At 44.8% G+C, this 18588-nt stretch overlaps 1 protein-coding gene across 4 annotated transcripts in view; it reads left to right on the forward strand.

Annotated features, from left to right (window-relative positions):
* Positions 1 to 6160: 6160 nt before the first annotated feature.
* The window catches only part of Syde2 (synapse defective Rho GTPase homolog 2), a 34879-nt gene continuing 22451 nt past the window's right edge, over positions 6161 to 18588 (forward strand). For 2 of the 4 annotated variants that reach the window (XM_052731289.1, XM_052731291.1), the window contains exons 1-2: positions 6161 to 7481; positions 16922 to 17623. In XM_052731289.1, coding sequence (XP_052587249.1) covers positions 6305 to 7481; positions 16922 to 17623 — 1879 coding nt within the window. In that variant the 5' untranslated portion in view covers positions 6161 to 6304. The remainder of the gene's footprint in view (positions 7482 to 16921; positions 17624 to 18588) is intronic. The other 2 variants (XM_052731287.1, XM_052731288.1) reach the window with 2 other exon arrangements.

Here is an 18588-nt window from a genome sequence, read left to right on the forward strand (position 1 = left end):
TATATATAATGTTAAAATATATATTAGTATATTAACATAACATTAGTATAACATATTAATACAATATATTATAAAATATATATTATTCCTGTTAAAATTGAATATATATAGGAAAATTTCAAACATCCTGAAGTAAAAATTCTAGAACAACAAAGCCCCCATGTACCTGTCACCTAGATTGAACTCAAACCCCATCTTCATCCTACATTCCTTTCCTTTTCAATCATTTGAAGTAAATCTTTGACTTCATATCACCTTACAAATATTTCAATATTTACTTCTAAATGATAAAGAGCTAATTAAAAAAAAAACTCATCTGAGTTGGGCATGGTGGCTCACACCTGTAACCTCAGCACTCTAGAGGGTGGGACAGGATTGTTGCAAGTCTGAAGACAGCCTGGGCTACTTAGTGAATTGTAGTCCAGCCTGAGCTACAGAATGAAATACTCCCCAAACAAGATGGAGACAGGGGACTCACCTGAAATCTTGAGATCATAGGGCCACATATATTTTGTTCTGAAATACTGTGACTGAGGCTGCAGAGATGACTCAGCAGCCAAGAGTGCTTGATGCTCTTCCAAGGACTGGTTGGTTCTCAGCACCCACATCAGGTGGCTCACAACCACCTGTAACTCCAGTTCCAGGGCACCTCACTGCCCCTTCTGTTCTCCATGTACATCCACACACTCAGCAACCACACACACATACACAGAACTAAACATAAATCTTTAGAAGAACCCGTGTGGCCAGGTGTGGTGGCTCACACTTTTAATTCCAGCACTCAGGAGGCAGAGGCAGGTGGGTCTCTGTGTAGTCAAAGCCAGCCTGATCTACATAGTGGTTCTAGGACAGCCAGAACTACATAATGAGACTATGTCTCAAAACAAACAAAAACGAAAAACAAAACCACAACAAAATAAAATAAAAATGAAATCTGTGTGACAACCCAGGAGAAGCAGCATATACCCCATATATCCGTGATCCTAGCACTTGGAAATCTGAGGCAGAAGGATGAAGGTTAAAAACCATCTTCGGCTATATAAGAAGCTTGAAGCCAGACTGATCTATGACTCTGTTTCAAAATTAAGTAAGGTGAATTAAAAGAAAACAAAAAACAACTTATGATGGCCAATCTTCTTTGTCAACTCGATTCAGAATCACCGAGAGATTCCCGAGGCACACATACCTCTGGCTGCATTTGTGAGGACATTTAAAAGAAGATTAACTTAGATGGGAAGACTTAACTTGAATTTGGTGGCCGCGTCCATGTGCTCTGGGATTGGATGGAGTAATGGAGGGGAAAGGAAGAGGTGAGCTGAGTACCAGTCTCATCTCTCTGCCCTGTTTTGAAATGTGAGCAAGCAGCATGATGCTGAGGATGTCCCACCGCAGACTGGTGCCCTCAGGCTGTAAGCGAACAAAATTCTTCCTCCTTCAGCGATAGTCTTACTGGGTATTTGGCCACAAAAACAATCACAACCATGACTATGACAATATAAACTGCATTGTCCTACTTTAGAAATCAGACTCCATTTTTTTTTCTGGAAGAAATTTTATTCTGTTTTTTTTTTTTTTCAAATAAACTCACAGATAAATGGGAATATAGATTGTAGTTCTAACAGCCATGATGACGATTGCTTTAAGAAAAATTAAAACATTCAGTTGTGTTTCCCACAAAATCACAAAACATCAAACTACTTATATTATATTATATTATATTATATTATATTATATTATATTATATTATATTAAATTAAACTATTTATATTTATAGCAAGGAATGTTCAAGTAAGAGCAAGCACTGTCTCAGGAAGAGTGACTAGCATCTATTTATGTTCTAGGAAATGCCACAGGAGTTTAGCAGCTTTGCAATCATATGCCAGGTCTGTTTTCCCATCTCATCGAGGTGAACTTGAGCAAGTAATAAATACAGATCACATAAGATTAGGTAACAAAATGTCCATGAGTATTCTAAAACATTAAATGTTTCTAAATGTTAGAAAACACATGCAAATTTAGCAAAAGTTTTCCTTTCATTACTTTTCAGGAAGGTGGGGAACAACAGGAATTTTGCAAGCTGCCAGATGTTAATCAAAAACCTCTGTATGGAGAACACGCCATCTGGGTCAGGAGTCAATGTGATCAGCTGTAGGCTTGTTACTTTTTACTCAGTACCAAGGGAGCTGCATGGTAGACCAGACAGGTCTGCACCCCAGGCTTCCGGTGAGGTGATTTAGGAAGAGAGACCTGCAAAAATTCCAGGGCTAAAGGTGCCTTTGGTTCCTTTAAGAGTATGATGGAATGCTGTGGGATGTCTTTCTGTATGCTGTGAATATGTGTGGCTCCAATTGGCTAATAATAAAGTTGCCTATGGCAGGGCAGGATGGAGCCAGGCAGAAAATCCAAAAGAGATAGTGAGGGAAGAAAGGCAGGGTGGGAAACGCCAGCCTGCCGTCCAAGGAGCAACATGTAATGGGATGCAGGTAAAGCCACAGAACATGTGGTGATACATAGATTAACAGAAATGGGTTAAGTTATAAGAGCTAGCTAGCAAGAAGTTTGAGCCATAGGCCATACAGTTTGTAATTAATATTAAGCCTCTGGCTGGGCGATGGTGGCACACGCCTTTAATCCCAGCACTCGGGAGGCAGAGCCAGGTGGATCTCTGTGAGTTCGAGGCCAGCCTGGTCTACAAAGTGAGTTCCAGGAAAGGCGTCTTGAGAAACCCTGTCTTGAAAAACAAAACAAAACAAAAAAAAACAAAAACCAAAAAAATTAAGCCTCTGAGTGCTTATTTTATAAGCAGCTGTGCGACTGTGGGGCCAGGTGGGACCAGAGAAACTTGTGGCTACAATGGAAGACTGAGAACGAGTGAGACACAAACACACTAGATTGTCTAGAAAATGACTGTAACAAACTTAGCTACAGTCCCTTCCATGACTGTTTAATGAACCCGTGCCTCAGCCTGGTGTTTGCTCCCTTCTCCTAGATGTACCATCCCAGCCTGCTTGGCTTCCCGCCCTCTCCGAGCCCTGTTATCCCAGTGCTAAATCTTTTGTGACAGTGCCAATGCCGTGGCTGTCAATTCATGAGGCACCGACAGGACTGCCAAGCCTCTGAGAAACAAGCATGAACACTGGAAATGTCTTGGTCACCCCCTAATTTCCACGGGAATCTGCAAGATTAGACAGACAAGGAGATGGAGATAACTGAGCAACCTAAGATCAGAACCTTGCTCTGGTGGAATACACTGTAGATCACGCCAGTTCTGTAGGCATGTTGCCTTAGAATAACATGTTTACAAACTTCTTATTGAGGTATAATACACTTATAGAAAAACAGAATTTATATATTTAAGACCATTAAATAGTGTTAAATGGCCACAGCTGTATTATTAATTTCTGTGACCCAAAATAGAGTTAAAATTGTGAATTCACCTTCTAGAACATTCTCAGGCTGACCTGTGAAATTCTCGTCTTCCTGCCTGTTCTTCTCACATGCTGAGATCACAGGTGTTGGTCACCACACGCCATTTATTTGGCATTTGGGATAGAATCCAGGTTTTTGTGCCTGCTCAGCAAGCACTCTACCAACTGAGCCATAGCCCCAGCCAGTTCACATCCTCAGTTTTAAGTAGTATTGAATTTCACTGTGGTGTGCCATATTCTGAGTAATGCCTAAAGCAACGCGTGGCATGGCATATTACATTGACCAGAGAATTTCATGACTTCTGAACAAGTTAGTAAGTTGAATTCAGGACAGAGTTCAATATACAGATGTGTGTGTGTGTGTGTGTGTGTGTGTGTGTGTGTGTGTGTGTGTGTGCAGCTTATGGCATTTTAAACTCTGCTAACTACAAAGAATAAAAAGATTGTGCAACACAGTTGGAAGGGAAACAATTTCTGAGATAGAGATCAAATTGTGTTTATAGAACCCAGTATTGGCAGCTTTGCTATCAGCCATTTCCTGTGGGAATAGTCACTGGGAATATTCTTAGGCCTTGACTATTCATGAAGTAGCCTTGGGTTCCTGCAATAAAAATATACCACCATTGTCAGTACTAATGTATGAACATCATAGCGTAACATTTCATATTAAGAATTAAGATTATTTTTAAAACTGTCTTTCCTAATTGCTACTGAAAGAATTTTAAAACAACACCAATACACTATGGTCTAGTGGAGAGTTGAGCAACAGACTGGAAACTGAGGCTACTTGTTTTCTATGATACCGCTGTCATTAAAAAAGGTTCATCATGTACAGTGTTTAATTTGCTGTATTCACCACAATACAACAGGGGATAGTAGTTTCTGTCCTTAGGAAGTGGGTGAATTTTGAATTTTCTCATAAGGGAGACAAAACACGCATAGAAATTATGTAAAACTAAGTAGCTACAACAATCTGTTTCAACAAATATGACAAAGACGTGTGTGGGGGGGCATGTTTGTGTGGGGTGTGTGTGTGTGTGTGTATGCTGGATAGTAATAAAGGACTATTGGAGTTTGGTAGAACTTGAGATCATGTCCTGCTTGGCATTGACTTCCTGGCGAAGAAGGCAGGTGAAAATAAGGATGGGCAGGGCCCTCCTTCTCCTCCTCCTCCTCCTCCTCCTCCTCCTCCTCCTCCTCCTCCTCCTCCTCCTCCTCCTCTTATATTATTATGTTTTTGAGTGAGTGTGCCACAGCTACGTGTGGGCTTAGAAAACAATGGGCTCCCACCTTCCCAGGTGTGGGTCCTGTGGATACAACTCAAACTCAAACAATCAGGCTTGAAGGCAGGCACCTTTGCCTGCTGAAACATCTTGTCATTTCCTTTAGTTTTTTTTGAGAGAGTCTCACTAGACAGCTCAGGCTGTCCTCCAAGTGCCCCATCCTGCGCCTCCTCCTCCCCAATGCTGAGATTACAAGCATGCATACCACCACACCACACCTAGGATGGGTAAGATTTCCACAAATACAGATGTAGGAGACATTATTCCAGGAGGCAGAGATAGGTGCTAACAAATGGAGTACAGATCTAAGACAATTTAGAGGATGGTGCAGAAAACACAGCTTTTTGAGGACTTGAGTACCTACTAAGTGCAGGTATGAGCTAGATATTTGTGCATTATGAAAACTAAAACGTATAGCTGAAATCAAGGATGATGGTAATACTGACTCGTATCATTGAAAGGTCAATTCAGTGTGAGGGACTTGTATTTGGTATTCCTATACTGAATACATGGGCCTTCCTGTTTTGTGAGAACAGGTATTTCCAAATTCCACCCTTTCTCTATTTCAATCCAGCTGTCTCTTAACACTGAATTGAAACGAAGAATTAGCGTTTTTACATTTAAAAGTTGTAAACTAGTGTTTTTAATTCGGTAGTTGTACCCAGGGCTCTGATACCTGTGGCTCCATTTAACATGTTTTGCTTGATGTAGGGATTAGCACTGGGTGAGCACGTATCATTTTTGCAGAAGGAAAAACAGATTTAAAGGAGAGGAAACCGAGGTCATTTAAGACATAAAGGATTAAAAAAAAACCTTATCAAAAAGGAATTGCTGCAAACTTCCTTTTTCATTATTTATTTTTATGTACACGGTTGTTTTGCCTGCGTCTATGGCTGTCTACAACACGCATGCCTGGTGCCCGCTGAGGCCAGAAGAGGGCATCCAAACCCCTGGTACTGGAGTTACTGACCGCTGTGAGCCAGCAGGACTGGGAATCGAACCTGTGTCCTCTACAAGAGCAGCCAGCGCTCTTAACAGCGGAGCCACCTCTCCAGGCTCGCAGATTCCTTTGCAACAGCTCAGGGGAGGTGGGGGGAAAGGGGGGAGCGGGGAATGGGAACTGATCGGAACATCTCTGGAACATCGCTCCAGTGAGATACACCTGCACTCACACTCGATCCGTCCAAACAGTCTTTGTTAACTCTCAAGCTAGGACTTGCTGCACAGGAGCCACGCCTCACGCGGGGGGCAGCGGGGAGGGGCATGGGAAGGTGGCGGCGGGGTGGCAGCGGGACCCGCTCCACCTTTCCCTCCCTGCAGCCCCGCTGGCCCCGCCCCCGGAGCGCCCACCTCGGGAACGCAGCGCAGCCGAGCGGCCCGCGCGCCCCGTCGCGGCTCCAGTTCCGGGGCATGCGCGCTGCCGCGCCCGCGCCCTCCTTCCCCTCCCCTACGGCCCGCCGCGGCAGAGTTATGCCAAGTATGTGAGGAGCTGGCGAGGACCGGCCGCGGTCATGGAGAGCCGCCGCCTCCGCCCGCGCGGGACTCGGAGCCAGCCCCGCGCCCGGGGCGAGCCGGGCTGCTGAGGCGGCGCGCATGGCGGAGCCCTTGCGGAGGACGCTCGGCCGGCTCCGGGAGCGGCGCGGTCCCGGGGCGCTCGAGCTGCGCGCCGACACCGTGGCGGCTTCGCTCTCCGAGGGACGCCCGCCGCCCCGCGGGCTCGGGGGCCCGGGCATGGAGCAGCCCGCGTGGGAGGCCGGGGTGCGCACAGGCGCGCGGGTGCCGTGGTCTCGCGGGGCTCAGGAGGCCGCCGCTCTGGGCCGCGCGCTCGCTCCCGCCATCCCGGGCCCCGAGGGCAGCGGCGACGACGACGGGGAGGACGAGGGCGCCGACTACTACGAGAACCTGCCCGCGGGCTGCGCGCCCGAGGGGGCGGAGGCGCTGCGGGCCTCGCCTTCCCCAGCGGCGGGCTCCTCCCCGGGGGTGGAGGGCGGCCGCCTGGAGACGGGCAGGCTGCAGACCCAGTTGCGAGAGGCCTATTATCTGCTGATCCAGGCCATGCACGACCTGCCCCCTGACTCGGGCACGCGGCGGGGCGGACCCGCGGGAGCCCGGGCTCGGGGCCAGCCGCCGCCTCTCCCCCACGGCGCAGCCGTGCGCCTAGCCTGCAGCCCCCGAGGCGGCGACCGCCCTTCGCAGCAGGTGTCCCCGCCCCGGTCGCCTCCGAAGGAGTCGGGGGTTGGACGGCCGCCGAGTCCGCGGATGAGGCTGTCCAGTTGCAGGAGTCTCGAGAGCCTCCGCGTCAGCCCCCAGCCGCCTCTGCTCCAGCGGTGGGCGAGCGACAGCTGGATCCCGTGCGCTGCGCACCGGGACAGGGACGAGCTCCCGCCACGTGGAGGTGGGATGGACGGCTGGAGCCGGGGCAGCCACTCGGCTGCTGCGTCCGCCGCCCTCCTGCCTTCCATCTGCCAGGACCCGAGCCGGCCCTCCGTGCGTCCCTATAGGGATCTTGCGGTGACCTCTGGGGTATCCAGCAGCCAAGAGGACCGTCCCGAGGGGCCTCCCCTCCTCAAGCCACCTGCGGTGACAGTCAAGAAGCTGCAGAAGTGGATGTACAAAGGACGCTTGCTGTCCCTGGGGATGAAGGGTCGTGCTCGCGGGACAGCACCCAAAGTTCCCGGAGCTCAGGCAACCTCTCCAAATTTGGGCAGTTGGAAAGTGCATGAAAACCACGTCCTCTCGGTGACTGCGGACCAAAGACTCACACTGACAGGTAGGACACTTTGCCGGCAACAGGCTAAGCAACGCCGTGAGCCTCCAGAGCCACTTCCTAATGCTGCGACCCTTTACTACTCACGTGCGTGACCTCCAAACACAGAATTATTTCGTTGCCACTCGACAAATAATTTTGCTACCGTTAGGAATCGTAAAGTAAATAGCTGATATGTGACCCGTAGGAGGTCGCGACCCCCAGGTTGAGAACCGCCGCTCTGGTGTTTTATCAAGTGGGCTTCTGCTAGTGTTTTTGCAGACGGTCGCGTGACTGCCAATGTCATGCATTAAATCAGTGTTCTCGCCCTCCCTTTCCCTCTTTCTCCCTTCCTGCTTTTTCCTCCTTTCCCTTCTCGGATTTTTTTCTCCTCTTCTCCAAGAGACAGCGTGTCTCCTCCCTTAGGACAACAGTGAGTAAATGTTAATGTTCTTTTCAGGCTTTTTCTGTAGGTTTTGAGATGGCCGGAACTGCCTTGATTTTTTTTCTCTGTAGCTCTAAGCAAACTCTAAGACTTGGGAAGTTTGTGAACCTGAATTTGATCCAGGGTAGAATTTTACAGGGTTCATAAACTGTCACTTTACTTAGTAGGCTCTTTTTCTCACCCTGGCGCTCACACTTGAGCTCAGATATGCGTGTGAGCATGCTGGCTACACACACCACACAAACCAGACTAAACCCAGAGCTAAGATTTCATTCACTTGTAGAAAACCTGGGATAGTGGTATTGTAATGAAAATAAACGTCACTCAGGTCCTTGTCCAAGCTCCTAAGGTCACCTGAAAACTTAGGAAACACTATTTATAGTAGGAAAAAACTTTTTAAGTCTGTTTGTCCATATATAGTAGTCACGCTCCTTGGTTTGGTATGCGTGTGGTTTTTGGTAATCACCGGAGGTCTAGGTTATCAGTTTTAGAAATCTCTCCATTTTCTTGTAAATATCAAAATTCTCTGGTGAAAGAAACAGATCAAAACCAAGTGGCATCTTGTTACCCCCTTAAACACAAGAACTTTCAGTGAAGAGTTTTAAGGATAGTAGTAATTTGAAAGTATTTGAGGGTTTCACGGAAAGCGCGCACATCCGGCCCAGGTGTGGAGGTGCACACCTTTAGTCCCAGCACTCTGGAGGCAGAGGCAGGTGGGTCTCTGTAACACAGTGAGACCCTGCCTTTAAAGAAAGAAAGAAAGAAGAAAGATTACACATCCCACAGGATTGGGTTACTACACACTGACGTCAACCAATAAACACAAATGTCCACAAAAGTTCTAACTTGACAGTGATTTTGTATGATGTATAGACAATACATATTCAGCAATGGATTCTGTTTCACCCGGGTAAAGGCACAGTCTTGTCTTTGTCAAGAGAAGTGCATTTTACCAAGCTCACACAACAAACAAAAAACGGAAACAACAACAACAAACCCCATTTTTCCAGCTCTAAAGCACTGGCAATTAAGAATCTTCTCACAACCTCCAAGCTCCTTTGACTTGACTAAACCAACTCCGTGGTAACTTTCATTGATAACAAAACTCTTTGTGAAAATGGGCACCTTCAAATGACTTTAGTAAGTTAAATATTCAGGGAGTTAAGTAAATATATTTCCTCAGAGGATGGATTTGTTACTTCTTCCGTTATGATATTAAATCTGGAAGTGCTCCCAACTGCAAAAGAAATTAAAACCAAATATTGCAATTACTATAGCACCATTTTATAATAAATCTAACCAAAGACTGCTAAAATCTCCTACCTAACTAAACTTTCTGTTCCTATCACACATTTATTCTTTTTTTTGGGAGGGGGTGGGAGTTAGGTTTTTTGAGACTGGATTTCTCTGTGTAGTCCTGGAACTCACTCTGTAGACCAGGCTGGACTCGAACACACAGAGATCCTCCTGACTCTGCCTCCCCAGTGCTGGGATTAAAGGTGGGCACTACCGCTGCCTGGCACATTTATTCTTGAGGAAGTAAAAATAAAGTAGTTGTTTTGGTATCTAAGGATGTGGATAGTTAAGTTTTCCTTGATGGTGTGCTGGTCTGGACCGTTATGGATCCTCACAGCAGTTTTACTCTCATCTTCTATCCCCATCCAGGATAAGGCCATTGTCACTCAACAGCAAAGGAGTTTGCTGAAGGTGTCTTGCTGGTGTACAGACTCACATCAGTGCTGTACACAGATTCACGCAGCCCTGGGAATTCAAACTCAGTTCTCAGGACTCAAAAACCTCTCCATATAAGGTCCAAGAGACTCAGAATTCTCTAGAGGTTTGATCCAATTAATTTCATTAAATGGCTTGGCCTGAGGAGATGGATGGAGTGTTCTAAAACACAGTTCAGAGTGCAGAGAAGAGGGGGGCGGGGTTCTAGGGAGTCTTTAAAACTTTTAAAAGAATTTAGTGACGATTTAATTTAGCTCATTTTTTAACTAAAATATTTTTTAAGATTTATGTGTGGGGGGGCTTGCATGTATTTATGGGCCCTACATGCCTGCCTGGTGCCTTGGAGGACATCAGATTCCTGGAATTATAGGTGGCTGTGAGCCTCCTTGTGAGTACTGGGAATTGAACCCAGGTCCTCTTCAAGAACAAATGGTCCTTACCGCTGAGCCATCTCCCCAGCTTTGCTGTATATACCCTTTACTTAAGTACTCTTTTGAGTTGTATTCTTGGGTTGTTTATATAGCTCAGTGGTAGAGTATATGCTTAGTAGGGTCAAGACCTGGGTTTGATTACAGATCTGCTCTTCCCCCAACACACAAAAGAGAATAAAATAAAAATTTCAAAACTGTTTTCTTTTGAAAAATTATACAAAGTCTAGTTTTGAAGCAGCCCATTCTTAGTTGTACAAAAGAAGGTAGGTGTTTGTTTTTTTTTGTTTTTTTTTTTTTTTTTTGGTTTTTCGAGACAGGGTTTCTCTGTGTAGCTTTGCGCCTTTCCTGGAACTCACTTGGTAGCCCAGGCTGGCCTCGAACTCACAGAGATCCGCCTGGCTCTGCCTCCCGAGTGCTGGGATTAAAGGCATGCGCCACCACCGCCCGGCTTGAAGGTAGGTGTTTTAAAGGGTTTATGTCACCTTTTCTAAATATTCATAAGGATATTTTCTTTCAAAATAAGATTACAATTCAGAATATAATAGCTATGTAATGGGATGGAGCTACCTAATCTGAGTATTTTTAAATGTTTGGAGACTATTATGACATTGAAACAAGTGGCTTTCTGTTTTGATATCTGGCTCCACCAGGACCCATTAAACTCTTGATGGTAGTATAATGCCGGCAGTCTGATGCATTTAAGTGTGTTAGCATTCACAGAGTGGCCAATTTGTTCCTAATTGAGATGATTATTTAAGAAATTTAAAGTCATTACACATAGTAAATATTATCAAGTTTCTGCAAGCCTTAAAATTATGAAGGAATAATAGTTTATTTGCCAGCTGTACTTCATTATAAGTCTTAGTTTTAATTAGCATGTAATTTTTAGAAATATATTTTGGGGCATCGGTTGAGCTATTTGGGCTGTTCCTTTATTGAGCCTCTTTGACTCCGGTTTTGCTTCTGTGAGCAAAGACATGGTATGCAGCTGTTAATGATTCAACCTAAAAATCTTAAGGTAGTGTGAATTAGATAGCATAATCTTTTTCTGTGGTTTTGTAGCCAGTGCTGGTTTTGAACTCCAGATCTGTGCATGACCATACCCAATTGGATCATGCCCAGGGCTTTGTACACACTGGGCAAGCACTGTACCCACTGAGCCACATCCCCAGATCTCGGTTTGTACAATCCTTTTTGTTTGTTTTTTGGAGATTAGAGTCTCTCCACATAGCTCTGGAACTCACTATGTAGATCAGGTTGGCCTTGAACTTAACACAGATCTGCTTGCCTCCTGAGTGCTGGGATTAAGGCATGTGCCACTATGACTGACTCTGCCCCACCCCCTTCCCCTCTTTCCTCTTTTTAAGATTTATTTATTTTTATCTTACGTGTATAACTATTTTGTCTGTGCACCGCTAGTGTGCCGGGTGCCCACACAGTTACAGATGGTTGTTGGCTGCCATGTGGAGTGGGGCTGGGAATAGAACCCGGGTCCTCTGGAAGAGCAGCCAGCGCTCTTAATCGCTCAGTCGTCTCTCCAGACCCCCCAGCTGGTATGATCTTTAACCGTCTTAAGTGAAGTTTACAGATTCCCATCCACGACTTTTCTGGTTCTATTATTGTTTTTGCATCAACCCCTCCCCCTCCCCCAGCACCCCCAACATCAGTAGCATCATGTGAGCGGTTTCTGACAGTCTTCTCGCCTGAAATCCCGCGTGGGACAGCTTGGCAGTCTGGCCTTTGGAAGCAAGTGCAGCTTTTTTGTTTGTTGTTTTGGAAGAGTGCCATGGAACACTGGATGCCGGTGACTGGAAAACTTGGGAGAATTACAAAATCAGCAGAAAATGGTGTCCTGTTGGTTTGAAAGCCCTGTGCTTATAAGTCGCTTATAAGTCAGTGATTCCCAATCAAGGAGATTTCTGTGGATCCTTTGAGAACATCTTGGGATGTTTTCTAGGCCACTGCTGCAGAAGGTTTGGTGTTTGCTGTTTCAGAAGGATGCTTTTCAAACAATGTGCCTGTGGATTCCCGGAAAACCTCCTTAGAGTGTGGGCAGGGTCCTGAGCTTCTGCGTTTTAACAGGCTTTCAGTAAACAGATGGTGCCATTCTGGAGGCCGGCCACTCCTTAGTAAGAGTCTGGAGTTCTCTTGTGCCTCAGTTTTGGAAAGACTTCCCTATTTAATACCTGATACTTATACTGACCCCAGTTAGAGAAGAGCACAGAGTTCTCTCGGCTTCAATCTTGTATGAATCAGTAGGTAGTGCTTATAACGTGATGTTTTTGAGCGGTTTTCTGAATTGATCCCACCAATCAGTACTAGAGATTTTGGAATCTGCCAGAGAGGTGGGAATGGAGGAACCATAGTTAATAGGTTGTAGACTTCTCAACAGACTTTCAGTACTTCCTTAGACCAGATACTCAGCTTCTTTCCTTTGGCTGCTGTGAGAATACTAAAATAATCCAGTACAGTGTAGGCAGGCTTCATGAGGATACTACCTTACCCAGTCAGAGTGTGAGTAGATTGAGGAGTTAGGCCTAGGGGAGCTTTGAGGCTGAGCTAGAGAGCCCTGCTCGCCCCCCACCCCCAAGCGATACTTACTTACTCTTCTCCCCTTCTCTTCTATTAACAGGAGGTGCTGACACACGCCTTTAATCCCAGAGACCCCAGTAGTTAGATCTCTGAGTTCGAGGCCAGCCTGGTCTACAAAGTGAGTTGCAGGACAGCCAGAGCTACACAGAGAAACCCTGTCTTGAAAACAAACAAACAACAACAACAAAAAAGAAAAGGGTCTCAAAGATTTCCTTTCTACTTTTTCAGTCTCAAATGTGAGCATATCGTTTGCTCCAGGGTTTTTATTGCCAGTCACAAGGAAAGGAAAAGAAAATGTGTCTTTCCTTACCCTCCACCTCCTTTCAGATTTATCTGAGAATGCACACGCCAGTTCAGTTTTCTTCCTTCCTTCCTTCCTTCCTTTCTTTTTAGATTTATTTATTGATTATGTATACAGTATTCTGTCTGCATGTATGTCTGCAGGCCAGAAGAGGGCACCAGATTCCATTACAGATGGCTGCGAGCCACCATGTGGTTGCTGGGAATTGAACTCAGGACCTCTGGAAGAGCAGTCGGTGCTCTTAACCGCTGAGCCATCTCTCCAGCCCCAGGTTCAGTTTTCGTAAACAACACCTAAGCATAGACTTCAGTGTCTGATGCTCATAACAATGCTTTTATTTGAGGATTTTAAAGAGAAGGAAGGATAGCACTTTCTTTCCAAGATTTTAGAATGGTGATAAGATAGCCTGTGGATGCTGTACGTTCCCAGTTAATGATGAAATATGTAAGCTGCTTATCTGCTGATGCTTTGAGTTAAATCCCGGTGATACTGCATCATCTGTCTTTATTATGAAATAATTATTGAGAAAATAAAATTGGCTCAAGGAAGTTTACTACTATGCAGCCTACTTTTCTCAGTGAAAAACTTTCCAAAAATTGCCACTGTTGCATTCTCTTACATATTTTCAAAATAAAATCACGTTAGTTCAAACCTGGAAATTATAGCAACTAACATGTATAGTTGCAATAGAGTGCTTTTTTGCCCTGCAACTTTGTATACTTATTTTTACTTGCATCTTCTTGTGTCTATGTATGATCTGAATCAAGATTTAACTCTAAAATCTGTGCAATTGAATTAGGCATTACTTTTTAGCATGAAAAGGGAGGGGAGAAGAGATTACACACAGCCTCCCAAGTTCAGTGAGAGAGCCTGTCTCAATAAAGCAAGATGGTTAAGAGCCTTCCTTGTTCTTGCAGAGGACCCAGTTCGTTTCCCAGTACTCACCCGATGGCTCACAACCTTCTGTAACTCCAGTTCCAGAGGATCCTGATGTCAGCCTCTAGCTTTTGCATGGATGCACACACGTGTTCGTACACTCTCATATATGACACACATGATAACAAAAATAGTGTCTCACAATGTAATTGTACTTTTTAGTGGTATTACACTTTGATTAAACACATCAACTTGCTTACATATAAGATGCTAATAGCTTTATTTTTCTTACTGCAGTTCCTTGGAATGTAGTACATGTTGATGCCTATTAGGAATAGTGTGGAATGTATATTATGTGAAAAACAATGATAGAACAAAATAATGTATCCAGCTCCATGCATATTTGGGTGTTGTTAAGGAGCTCTGAGAAGATAAACAAGTTGCGACTTCTAGCTTCCACTTCGTAATTGTGTCAGAGCTATGTGTAAACAGTGTCCCGTACAGGTCTGGTATGCTCTTACATAAGAGACATGGACTGAAATGTGAAGTAGATCTAGATTTCTGAGCACTGGGCAAGAGCACGTGATCCCAGGGAGCCCAAAGCCCTAGTAACTTCTGTCCTTGTTCTTGTTGTCTTTGGACTTCGTGAAGGAGAGGGAACCGAAGAAACAATTTTTTTTTTTTTTTTTTGTTTTTTTGTTTTTTTGTTTTTTCGAGACAGGGTTTCTCTGTGTAGCTTTGCGCCTTTTCTGGGACTCACTTGGTAGCCCAGGCTGGCCTCGAACTCACAGAGATCCGCCTGGCTCTGCCTCCCGAGTGCTGGGATTAAAGGCGTGCGCCACCACCGCCCGGCAACAATTTTTTAAAATATAAATTTTATTTTTGTTTTAGTTTTTCAGGACATGGTTTCTCTGTGTAACCCTAGCTGTCCTGGAACTCCCACTGTAGACTAGGCTGGCCTTGAACTCAGAGATCTGCCTGCCTCTGTCTCCCGAATGCCTGGCTTATTTTTCATTTATGTGTGTATGTATCTATGTCCATGTGAATACTGTTGTCTGTGGAGGCCAAAAGAGGAGCCATCCCCTGGAGCTGGAGTTAGGGCTGTTGGCTTCCTGATGGGGTGCTAGGAACCCAACTTAGGTCTAATGCAAGAGCAGTGAGTACTCTGTTATAACCGAACCATCTCTCCAGCTCCAAAGAGAGACACTTGAGTGGAGTTTTCATTAATTCAAAATGTTAAAAAGGAAATTATTTCAAGGTATTTACTGAGTCTCCAGTCCTGGAGGGTGGAGATGGTCTCTCTTCCCATGCGTCTGCAAGGAAAGAGTCAGGGCTGGAAAACTGCCTCTTCTGTTTACCAGCTAGGTAAGCCCAGACAAGAACTTGGCTATTCTGAGTAGAATTTTTACAGTTTTCAGTGTATTTCAGACATAGCAACAGTCTTTTATCAGCAGCTACCTTATTAGGTAAAATACCAAATGTCTTATGTTCAGAGAGAGGCGCTTCCCTACTGTTAGTGGGTCATGTGGTCTGGGGGAAGGGAATGCTAGTGTTAGGGTTGGACAGACTTAGTTTTGAACACCACTCACACAGAATTGCTGTAGAGCAGTGGTTCTCAACATGTGGGTCACAGGGCTCACCTAAGAGCATTGAAAACACAGATATTACATTACAATTCATAACAGTAGCAAAATTACAGTTATGAAGTAGCAACAAAAGTAATTTTATGGTTGGGGGCAGTCACCACAACCTGAGGAACTGTATTAAAGGATCGCAGCATTAGGAGGGTTGTAGAGGGGCAGGAATTCAGAGTTACTGTGTAGCTTTCTCTCTGCCTGGCACAAAGTAGTCATTCATTGAGTAGATCCGTGACTCACACAGTAGGAGCCCTTAAGAGCTAGACTAGCCAAGTGAGTGCTCGGGAGGCAGAGGCAGGTAGATCTCTTGAGTTCGAGGCCAGCCTGGGCTACACTGAGAAACCCTGTCTTGAAAAACAAAACAAACAGACAAAGAGCTGGTGTAGATTACACATCTAGAAATATTTGAACTCGAACCTCAGTTTGTAATGAAGGTTTTGTTTTAATTGCATTTGGGTACATGTTTAGGTATAAAAAGATAATGGTAAGTTTACATTTTTAAAGGATTTTTTTTTCAATAGATGGAAGGCTTGATTATACATGGATTTTGTTTGTTACGAAGCTTCTCATAGCTTAATGTGTTGTTATCACTGCTCTTAAACCATTGTTCTATTTGCTGTAACAAGATGAACTAGTCATACATACATTCAGACTATCATAACACTATAATTTAATAATAACAGTAATAATTTAAAAACATAACATGATCTCAGATTTCCACAAGTGTGGCTGTACTTTTCGTGCAATGAACTATTGTTTTGATAGATGTGTGCTTAACTTGGTCACTGCCACTTAACACAACTCTTTGGAAGCATAAACTTCTTTAATTGCAAGTAATGTAGCATTCTTAGAACATTGTACCACTATATTGACACATAAACATATGTGAGTATCTGAGGTCTTCACTGGATTGTGGGAAAGGGCTATTTTGTTCAATATTTATCTGCTCCGTATGATTGTGCTTTAGTTAAAGTTTTTAATTTTTGTTAAAATTTAAAGACTGTTATTAAAAATTAATCTTTGTGAAAGCAAAAGAATGTTACTTGTGCTTTCTCATGACTTCTGGTCCTTTTAACAATGAGTTGAATATTCAGATATCAACTAAAGCATACTGTTGTATAAAAAAGCATTCTTTAGAAACTTTCTGTAAATTACATGTTTTGTTTAGGGTGAGACTTGAGCACTATCGTACTTTACAGTAAAGGCAGTGTTAGCTTGGTGGGTTTTTTTTTTCCCTCTTAGAATTTCATAATACTTGTATACCCACTTGGATTTCTAAATTGAAATTTTGTTTCAGTGGTTAAAAAAAATTGAAGTTTTTGTGATTTGATTTTGATCTGTGAATATAGTTAATATCACTTTTATTTTTAAGCATTTTAATAGCTGGTCTGAAGTGACATGTCTTTCCTGCTGTACCTGACATTATTATGTTCTCTGTTTCTCCTTTGAAGCAGACTTATTTGAAAATGTCTACGGGTCTCCCTCGAAGAGAAGAGAACCTGAAGACGTAAAGGATAATGCCGAGCTTAGAGGTCACCAGCCCCTTAACCACATCACTGTTTCAAAGAAACGCAATTGGCTGTATCAGAGCACCCTGAGATCTCAGAGTCCGGAAGAGAGTAAGCGATGTCAAGACAGAAGGAACTTCTGCCTCTCCCCCGTGTCCCCACCCAAACGTGGGTCACCGCAGCCTTTCTGTAAGGCCCCCCCGGGCCGCTGCACACACCGGACCTGTGAAGCTGCCAGCTCTCCATTGTCAGGAACCTGCTCGTTAGACTTCAGCGAGGACAACGATGCCGATGACGAAGGAGAGATATGGTACAATCCCATCCCCGAGGAAGACGAGCTTGGCATAGCAAGTGTCTCGAGTCTTGAGGAGGCGAATGCTGCCACAGTGAAGCTCTCTGCTCTCAGTGTGAATATGTTGTCTGCTAGAGACCTGAGGAAGGCTGAGCCTCCTGGGGAAGAGTTGCCGGGTCCTGCCCGTTACCACACAGATGACGTCCAGACCACACAGTCAAATGGAGTGAACCCTGTCGATTCCGTCCATTTTGCAGGAGTTGTGCAGCAGTGCAAGCCAAGGTCAGGACACAGGACACAAGACAGCGTGACGGCAGAGGACAGCCCCGCCGTGTGGAGGTCTGCTTGTACAGGTAAGAGTGATTGTGCACCTGGCTTCTCCTTTCCCTTTCAAGTCTTTGATAATCCCTGAAACAAAACGTAGATGGTGTCGGCTGTATGTGTGTTACACTTTGTCCTTATGAAGTGAAGACGTTTCGGGCCTGGAGAGCCACGGACAGCTCGGCGTTAAGAGTGGGCTGCTCTTGCAGAGGACCTGAGTCTGGGTCCCAGCACCTACATCAGTCGGTTCACAGTCACAGGCACCTGTAGTTCCAGCTCCCAGAGGATCCCGCACCTCTTGCTTGGTACATAAATTTGTATATTTAAGCATTTTTCATGTTATACTTACTTCTCGTAGCCCTTATGTGATCTGTTTGGTATAATTCTAGTTTCAGTGACAATGGAATTTTGTAGTAGTTCAACTCCAGAGTTTTAAAAATCAAAGCAATTCTGTGTGTGTAAGTCTGGGCACACGCATGCTGTAGCACTCGTTGGGGTCAGAGATAGCCTTCGGTGTCCGTCTTCACTTTCCGCCTGGTCTGAGGTAGGAGGTCTCTTTCCGTTGTTCCTCACGGCATGTGCCAGGCTGGGCTTTACCCATCCCCCCCTCCCCGGGCTCGCTGTAGCGACACTGATGACTGACTCGCATAAGTACATCTGACGTTTCACAGGCTCCAAGGATTTGAACTCAGGTTCTCATGCTTAGGCAGCAGGCACTTAACTCACTGAGCCGACTCTGCGGCCCCACCCTTTGTGTTTTAATAAAGTCCCTCTTCACTGCAGTAGACTCTCTAACATATAAAATATTTCATCTTAACAATTAACAGCTTAACAATTAACTGTTTATTAGCAGTTTGTAAAGAGAATCCGATGATTAAATTCCTCAATAATTTAGGAAAGCCCAGAGCAGTTTACTACGCTGAGTAGCCAGCCCTTCTGGTTAATGTTACATGAAGCAGGGCCCTGGTTACTACAGCGTGTTCTAGACCAGTGAGCC

Source organism: Peromyscus californicus, unplaced genomic scaffold, assembly GCF_007827085.1.
Source record: "Peromyscus californicus insignis strain IS unplaced genomic scaffold, ASM782708v3 Scaffold_9__1_contigs__length_137607984, whole genome shotgun sequence".
NCBI classification, from domain to species: Eukaryota; Metazoa; Chordata; class Mammalia; order Rodentia; family Cricetidae; genus Peromyscus; species Peromyscus californicus.